Source organism: Halyomorpha halys, unplaced genomic scaffold (genome assembly GCF_000696795.3).
Source record: "Halyomorpha halys isolate HHAL.00 unplaced genomic scaffold, Hhal_1.1 Scaffold82.1, whole genome shotgun sequence".
NCBI classification, from domain to species: Eukaryota; Metazoa; Arthropoda; class Insecta; order Hemiptera; family Pentatomidae; genus Halyomorpha; species Halyomorpha halys.
The window spans coordinates 1886247-1896128 of NW_027109449.1; the positions used below are offsets into that span (position 1 = coordinate 1886247).

At 30.4% G+C, this 9882-nt stretch overlaps 1 protein-coding gene across 1 annotated transcript; it reads left to right on the forward strand.

The window, feature by feature from the left end:
• Positions 1–200: 200 nt before the first annotated feature.
• On the forward strand, positions 201–905 carry LOC106692976 (allatostatin-A receptor-like). Its single transcript, XM_014439271.1, has one exon. It carries the CDS (start codon positions 201–203, stop codon positions 903–905), a length of 705 nt encoding a protein of 234 aa, XP_014294757.1.
• Positions 906–9882: the final 8977 nt, after the last annotated feature.

Sequence of the window (9882 nt, forward strand, 5' to 3'; positions counted from 1 at the left end):
AGCCCATTAATTTATAATAATCTTTATCTTTGGAATAATGTACATAACTTGATAGACATTTGAGGCATTGAAATCAGTAGAGATGAAATAGATTGCTAATTAAACTATACAAGACTCGCTAGAGCAGAGAGGCCGCAGACTCGAGAGGCAGCGAGTGGTGGGAGAGGACGGGAGGCGGCAGTTGGAGGCCAGCCTCAGCCATGTCAGGAGCTCCGCCCTTCTCCGGGCCAGGCTTCCCCGCGCTCCGTTACGTCCGTTGCGCCAACCTCACCGACAACCTTACCGAAGTGTCCTTCTGCGGCAATGTCTCCTTTCAAATCCTGGGCGAGGAAGAGCCCGAAGTCATGGTCATGGAGAACATCGTATCCATCGTCGTGCCCATCCTCTTCGGCCTCATAGTCGTCCTCGGACTCTTCGGCAACGCCCTGGTTGTCATTGTCGTGGCGGCCAACCAGCAGATGCGGAGTACCACTAATCTCCTGATCATCAATTTGGCCGTCGCTGATCTGCTTTTCATCATATTTTGTGTCCCATTTACTGCTACAGATTACATCCTACCGTTCTGGCCCTTCGGAGACGTCTGGTGCAAGATGGTTCAGTACCTCATCGTAGTGACTGCTTATGCTAGCGTCTACACTCTGGTTCTCATGTCGCTTGACAGGTTCCTAGCGGTGGTCCATCCTATAGCTTCCATGTCGGTAAGAACAGAGAAGAACGCCATCACTGCCATACTCGTCACGTGGATCGTAATCGTGGTCGCTAGTATTCCTGTGTTCCTCTGCCACGGGGAGGTCAACTACACCTACTCTTCCATGGAGCACACAGCCTGCGTTTTCTTGGACAGGGATACTCACGTCCCGAATGGATTCAACAAGCTCGCATTTCAGGTAATTCACATTTTATAATGCTATATTTATTGAGGAATATTAATACATACTGCTACAATCAAGAGGAATAGGTTTTACAATATATATATATATGGAAGAAAATAATGGAAAAGTAAAATGATAAATAATATAATAAAAAGATAATAATACTAATAATGAAGTTGTAATATTTTTTTTTTTTTTAAATACTCATAAGTTTCTTTTTCACAGATAGTAAATCTTCGGCGTCTTGTAAACGAAATTTCTCATAAGACGAGAAGGACGGAATTTGTTTAACTAATTTTGTTAACTAATTTTAATATTTATTTATTATAATGATTATTTTAAAAAGAAAAGTCTAGAATAAAAAAAAAATAAAAGTATCATCTACAACTAGATTTTTAACTTTTCTTTTTAAGGTGCATATTATTGCGATGTAAAAATTTATTAATTTTTCTTAATTAATTAATTTTTATTAATTTCTGAATACGATCCATTATATTTTATTAGTGTTGACGTAAAACAAGCGTCTGCCAAGAACATTAAAAAATATCTAGACCGAGAGATTTGCGATGAAGTACTGTAAAAATCCCATAAAATACTACATTTTCTGAAATTATAGTTATTAAAATTTTATTTTTACAATTAACTATCAGTTAATCTTAGCAGGTTTAACGAATTATGATATTCCAAAAATAGATACCATATTAAAAAAATAAAAAATTTTCAGCTTAACAAAATGAATGGAATATCATACATTTTTTTTTTCATTTTAATATAAATTATTATTCCTATGAATTTTTTGATATTTAAGAACTTACGGTCTTTACACACCAATTCAACTTACGAATATGTTTTAAGTTGTCGATAAATCACTGTATTATATATTAAATATTACAATGACTAAAGCACATTTTATGTTGTATAGTTAGTTACTAAGTATATTAATGAAGTCGGAGCTTAACCGGTCTTTCAACAACTGTAGGGCGTTGCCTTGAATGTGCATAATGGATGTGTGAAAATTGAGGAAAATGATTCAAAAAAAAAAATTTTAAATAAATAGTTACCGATTAATTGTAAGAATTACATAGGTCAACACAATTTTTTTTAATGCCATATGAAGTTTGCATGCAATAGTTGAAATGAATGATTAAAATTGTGTATGTTAATAATAAAATAAACCATTCTCAAACAATCATTTAATCTGGTAAACAATTTGTTAGCTATGAAGTTTGTTTTTGTTCAAATTATTAGAATATTCAAGATTTTAAGTGAAATTGAAACAAAATAACTCCAAAACTAGGCGCTTAACATTGAACAGATCGCAGTTTTTAAGTCGATAAAATTGTCTACGATTTGAAACTAAAATGAGTTCTGACCGAACATTCCATTACAAAATACAGTTCTCCTAATGTTAAACATTATCATTAAAAAAAAAAAAAAATATGTGGCCGTTATTTTGTGAAATATCGCCTAAAATATTGGTTGTACGAGAACAATCTTATGAAGACGATTGAAGTAACAATAACTAGCACTCATTTTAGCCCTTAACTGAATACTTAAGCTCAATAGTTCTCTTAAAAATTGCAGATGACCATAATTATTTACAAGTGCAATGTCAGAGAAAAAATTTGATATTTTAATTACTAATATTTAACAAATTTTAATAATCAGAATAAATAAATAATATAAACCGGGTGTATAGAATAGGGGGGATGTAATTATTTCACATACATTTTTTTTCACCATTTAATAATAACCAGCAAAGTTTTGACTTTAGTTATTTACAATTCAAGGTCTATACACTCGGTTGTAATTTTATATACATCTTATTAAATCATCATATCATAATAATTACTACTTGATTTTTGCTTTATTTTTGGTGATTCGCCATTTTTAAGAGAACCACTGAGCCTAAACATTTTGATAAGGGTTGAAATGAAAGCTGATTGAATATTTTTTAAATCCGTTTTATAAGATCGTACTCGTAGAATGAATATTTTTGAGTGATTTAGTAATAATTGAAAAAAATCTAATTTTAACTATTGCAAACTTTATATGGCACAAAAAAAAAAAAAGAAAATTGTGTTGACCTATGTAATTCTTACAATTAATCGGTAACTATTTATTTAAAATTTTGTTGAATCATTTTCCTCAATTTGCACACATCCATTATGCACATTCAAGGCAACGCCCTACAGTTGTTGAAAGACCGGTTAACCTCCGACTTGCGTTAATAATAACTTGTTTATATTCGATGCATATAATTAAAATTGTAAGGATATAAATATAGAAAAAAATTGTTTTTGTTGTCCTATGTAGTACGTTTTAACTTGACTAAAAGAAATGGCTAAAATCCTACTATTTAAAAATCAATGGTTTACAATTTCAATTTATTTATTTATAATAATTTTGAGCTCCTCAACAGCTGAGTTAATTTTTGCACTGAACAAATGATTTATGAAAAACATGTGAAATATATAGGTATGTAGATCTAAATTTCATTTAAAAATATAATTTTTTTAAGAAACAATTTCTCTGCTAACTTTTCACTTTTTGAAAATGTTTATTGGTCCCCAGCCGAACTTCCTCTCGTTTATTATGGCAGGCACAGCACTGAGTGAGGATTTAGTGTACTCTTGAAGGTACCTATAAGATATACTTTTCCTGTCTTCATGAGGTACTCATATGACTATCTTGAGTGTTCTATCCTGAGGCTGGTCAATTACAGATCTTCTCTTCTTGTTATTTGTAGGTTTTTTCGACTCGAGACTACAGATGGTTGAATAATTCTAAGTTTATTGTCGTTTTGCTTAAACCAAATTGACTGCTATTTTTCTAGTGCCTTCTCTCTGACCCAACAAACTATTCCTTTGGTAAATACTCATTTTACTTTAATACTCAATTCATACTCTTTGATGCAATTTAAAATTTATTGTGCTAGTAAATAATGAAAATGAATAAACAATATTTTGGAATCATTATACCAAAACGGTGGAAACATAAATTTTTAAAAACTTAATTTTTAATTCGATATAAACTGAAACATAAAAGAATGGCCTTTTTTTCGGAACTTTACTCTCTTTCAAATGACTACTACATCATTAACCGGTATGGTTAACAGAAAACATTTAAGTAGTATATAAGGTATTTATATACTAATTGAATGTTTTCTTTATTGGTTTTCCGTACTTCTTTTCGGGGAGAGAGTCTTTAGTCTTAATGGAGATTTTGCCAAATGTCTTGAACGATTTTGGCACATTTTATAATGATACACATTTTACAACCATCGTGCAGGAACGTTATACAGAACTAGATGTAATGTAAAATAATTGTCCAATTTTTTAAAAGGAAAAATTGTTCTAAAATTTAATTTAATGAGTTTTGCTCATATCCAAAAGCCTGATCAAATAAGTATTAAAATATTTTCAAATTAGTCTATAAAGGATTCTGTAGACTAAATAGAAAATTTTTACCTTAATTTATTCTTTAACTACACGATTTGTTTTAGTCGACGGGTTCCTACTTATTTTAGAACAGTCGTTATTATCAACAAAACCTTGTTGACATTTCTTTTGGTGGGGGAATCGCTGAATCTAATTATGTCATTATTTTTATTCTAAAAAAATATATAAAGCTAGTTTATGGAATAATCAAATTATTTTTGTATATTTATGTGACTAAAAAGATTTTCTTTTTGGTATGGAACGGAGAGAACTCAAAAACCACAGCATTATTCGTTCTTGCGTTAATTTGATTTTGATATAATTTTTAGGTGGTGTGTTGATTATTATTATGATTGTACCATTTAAATTCAACGATATTTGTCTACAATTTAATTAATAATTTAAATAAATACATTAATAATAATTCTGATTAAAAAGCCAAAATAGAATGAGTAATACAAATTTTAAAAGATAAACAAATTTAATAATTTAATTTTAAATGTTTATTTTAACGCCTGTTGAACAGATTCGATACTTAGGACTCCATCTTGACAAGAGACTTACTTGGAATCCACACACAAGACTGAAACGACAAGAAAATGCTCGTAGATTCCGATTGCTACAACACTTACTTGACAAACGCTCTAAACTTCCCATTCACTACAAAAAATTAGTATACACTACAATAATTAGACCAAAAAAAAAACACTTCGTGCCTTGAAAATACCCGCTTTCTTCGCTCTTGGAGAATTGTTATAACTATAACTGAATGATTGTTACAGTCATGATTGTACGCTTGTACAAGTAATGTCAGTAATGAAACTATCACGTTAATTATGACATGCATACGTCTTGAACTCTAGTACAGTTTCTGTTATAGTAGCAAAAGTTAGCCAAAAACATGGTGTAACTATTTGAAAGTAACAATAATGTCGTACTGGGTCTGCCGCGATAGTTGATATTACAAGTAATACCAGTGGATTAAAAGTCGCATAAATTGCCATGTTTAACTGCCATATGTATACGCCTTGCCCGTGAACTGTCACAACCTACTTCTTGTATAAGTACAAATGTAATAAGGAGAGAAAATATTGTTCCTATAAATTCGCACAAAAACTTTAAAATGGTCCCCAAAAATAATTCTTCGCAGAGCCTCAAATATAAATCCGATTCGAGTCCCCAAAATAAATCTGCCCAAGGTATAAAATCTGTATTATTCTATGCCTTAAAAATAATTCTATCTCGAGCCTCAAAAAATAAATATGTCATGAGCCCCAAGTGGTCTAGGTGCGATTAATAAAAAAACACGAGGCAAGGCTACACATATACACTGCTATATATAACGTAAAAGCATTTTACCCGAAATCCCAAACAATTACCTGTTAAGGTGAAAAATACCCGAAAATTGGCAGCACTGCCAAAATACATAATAAATATTAGTTTCCGTAAAATACATATAAATATAGTTCATAATAAAAACTATGTAACATATAGAACTCAACTTCATTTGTACTGACCCGCCCGAATATAATAAAAAACTTACCTTAATTGACCAGTTAAAGTCAATTATAGACAATGGTCGATAAATCAACCGACTTCCAATCAAACAATGACCCTTTTGGCTTGATGGACCTTATGGCTTGTTCTGTTAATATTTGGTATATGTTATTCTTCTTGATCGTAATTGTATTACTGATGATAAAACAAAATTATTATTATTAATGAGGTGTAGATAGTTGATCGTAGATTAATGATTGGAGAAGTTTGTCGGGGGGTGCGGTCAGCAAAGAACAACTTAAATAAACAAAACCATATTTATTTATTTTATGCCTACGTTTCGACCTGAATTTCAGGTCTTCATCAGGGCTATAGAACAAAAGAGATAACAACAACATTTAGAGAAACATACAATTGAAAAGGAATAGTATACAAACAAATTTAGAATTATACAAAATATTGAATTAAATCAGAAATGATAAAAAATGATAACTGATAATTGAATAATAAAAAAAAAATCAATTTTTATCAATATTTATTTTTATAATGCCTTAAATATAATTTTACCCAAACCCCTAAGATTGTAAGTATAACGTTTCTTTTTTGGTATCAACTAGAAGAGAACGTTTTGGAAAAGATATAATCTTCACTGTGTTTCAGAATCACAAATCATTACGGCCCGAGTTTGTACGCCACAACTCGGACTTTGACCGCGATTCCGACCTCTCCTGCAAACATCTGTGATTGAATGTCCGCTGATTGGTCTAAGCGTTGATCGATAGAAACCAAGCTATTTCTAAATTGTTTTTCACAACCCTTAATTGTGAATAAAATTTTCCAGTTAATACATAAATGTTTATATTAAATGGGAAATTGGGAAATATATAACAATTTCGGTTATATAGATATAAAAGAAAATAAAAACAGGCGGAGAAAATATATTATTTAGGATCTAACGTAACAAGAAAAACCGACATTATTCAGGAAATGCAGGAAATTATTTGTATTTTTTAATTACGAAATTAGTTTAATTATGTTCATCTTGTTTATTCTTTTGTTTGTATATATTTTAAGAGAGTTGTTTTTTTATTTATTTATTTTTATTAAACTCCCTAAACACCCAAACCCACTCGTTTTTTACTGTGGCGATCCCACGAAAAGACAACTTGAGCCCCCCCCCCCACCATGGTTATAATAGCCTGGACACTTCTCTATAACCCCCTCTTCCATATGTTTGTCAGATATGACCTAGAAGATGATCATAAAAAAAGAGTTCACGCGATTCGACGTTGTGCAGCCTTCTAAATTCTCTGGATAACTCATCTTTCTTCTGTTTGAATAATAAATGCAATACTTTTTTTTCTACTGTTTTCAAAAGCTTTTAGGCGCTATTCTTTCCTTAATGTAAGAGGTCACGTTTCGAATCCGTATGAAACAGTAGATAAGATTTTATAAATTCTAACTTTTAAGTTTCTGGACAGAGACGCAAGTTAAGTGAATTCGTAATTGAAAAATAAAAATAATTTCTCGCATTTCCTGAATAATGTCGGTTTTTCTTGCTACTTTAGAGCCTAAATAATATATTTTCTCCACCTGTTTTTCTTTTCTTTTATATCCATATAACCGAAATGGTTGTCATTTCTGATGCTATCCATCTTTTTTTGTCTTATCCGTATTTATTTTGAGACCTATTTCCTTACCAGCTCTTTTTTAAACGTAGCTATATTTAGTTTTATAGTTCCCTCATTTTCAACTAATAGTATCAAATCATCAGCCATCACCTAAGCCATAAAAATACACGAAGAAAGAGAGAAATTATTTATTCAGCAATGCTATTCAAATACATCAGGCTGCTAAAACATACAGCATACCTAATAGTCCATGATTTGACATACAAAAACTAACACATATTAACAAATATGCAATTTTTTTTCTATATTTTAATTTTGCTAACAGTAATTAACTATAACCATAATAAATTATATTTCAATTTTTTTTTTAAGCAGTTTTATTTCATTTGTATATTTTTTTTTCTCACTTTTCTCTCCCTAAAGAGTTATATTTTCCTTATTCATTCTTTGCCTGTTTTTGTTCTGAACCCTATTCCATCTGTGCTGTTTTCTCTATTCCGCTCTCTCTAACCTTCCTTTTCCTTGGACCGTAACGCATGTTCAATCAGTTACATAAATTAAATTAAGTTCAATAAAATTATCAATAAAGAAAAATAGCAACTTTTTTTTTTTAATATTTATTTATTGCTATTTACAACTGTACATTTAGCAAATCTGATCTCAGTTAAATTGAAGTGTTACAGGCGTGTACAGAAACTACTCATTGGCAGCACTCTATTGACGTTTTACATTAGCGGGTCTCGTGGCCATCTTCTTTTCAGGCGCCTCGGAGGATTGTCAGGAATGGAAGAGGAAGCAAGATTAGAAACTAGTGGGTTTGGGTGGCTAGGGGGGTTATAATGGAAGGAGTGATATCTGATTCAAGCTAGATCGGTTACATGTGGAACATTAAGCTTTATGTATGATTTTATTTGTGACATAGTAAGGAGCATTGAGGATTTTAGGAAGGATTTTGGATTGCAATGATTGGATACGAGAGAAATTCGAAGGTTTAATGGAGCCTAAATAGAAATATAGAAATAAATTAAAAATAAAACAGCCACATCCGTGAACGATAAAAGACTGATAAATATGTTAAAAACTAATAAATAAAATTTTAAAAACACAGAATAAGTTAAAAGAAACGAATAATTAAGTTAAAACAAAACAAAACAACAAATAATTAATACAGAAATAAGAGAAAAAATGATTAATTTTCAAAATTTCTCTGAAAGATATATGAATTTTAACACGTCAACTAGGTTTTATATAGAACGTTTTTTGAATATTGGTGCAAACAATTTCCTGACGAATATGCGTTACTATCCTATTCCAGGATATCTTTTATGAAAATGGGCACATAACAACCCATAATATAGAGACATAATACAAATAAAAAATAAAAATTACTAATGATGAAACGCAGTAATACCTAATACTACTTTATACGGACCTAAAGATATCCTTTAAACATACAAGTATTAGTCCAAGAGCCTAGGAGAAAAAAAAATTCAATTATTTCACCTTATTAATTATACCATATTTATTATATTAATATTAATTAAATCTATACGTAGTTATTAGTCAGAATTGGTGAGTCAGACAACCATAGCTGGAGAGAATAGAAAATGGTGGCTGTTTCAATATATAAAAAAAAAATAATTTTTCATTCAACATATCTTTAAGATTAATAACAATACTAAATAAAAAATTAATATCAAATTATATATTATTAGTAAATTTTCCAACTTCACTTGATAACTTACTCGGAGGAACGTATTTTTAGAAATGTTAATATTTTCATGGAAATCACCTTCTCAATTATTTTGTTAAATGTTAGGAAATTTTTAGGAGACAACTGTAATACTGACTGACATATTATGAAAGTCATACTTTCATCGAATAGATGACACAAAATAATTTCACGACGATTAAACATCTGAAAATCTTAAATATTAAAAATTTACTAAAGTCTACAAATCTTCTTCAATACTTTTTTACACATTTTGCAGAATGATCCTCTTCAACGACAATTTTTCCAAGTCTGGTGTATTCAGATTGTTGAAACAGGCCTTCATGAAACATTTACGTTATTCATAAGAGATTTTACATCATAGATCTTATTTTTCATATATCCTCATCAAAGAATTGGTGAATTATTTTGATAGAAGATAGCAAAAAAATTGGTCATGAACTTAAAGAGAATACCTTGTGTTTTGATCGTAGGTTTTGGATGAAATAAGTTCTTCTGTGGATTTATACATCAGTACAACATTCTTTCAGTATAGGACTCCAATGGAAGTCTTGGCCGAAAAAAAAAATAAAGAAAAAAACATTCTTTATATATTGAACAGGTTGTTCTTAGTTGCAGTTTTTTTTTTAATTAAAGGTTCCAAATCTGCTTTACAGTCGGGTCGTGGAGTAAATGAAAGGAAAATGAAACAGTGCTCTTTAAATCGGTTT

What these genes read in the sequence shown, in the direction of transcription:
- LOC106692976 (XM_014439271.1), top strand. Translation starts at nt 201, where the DNA reads ATGTCAGGAGCTCCGCCCTTCTCCGGGCCAGGCTTCCCCGCGCTCCGT.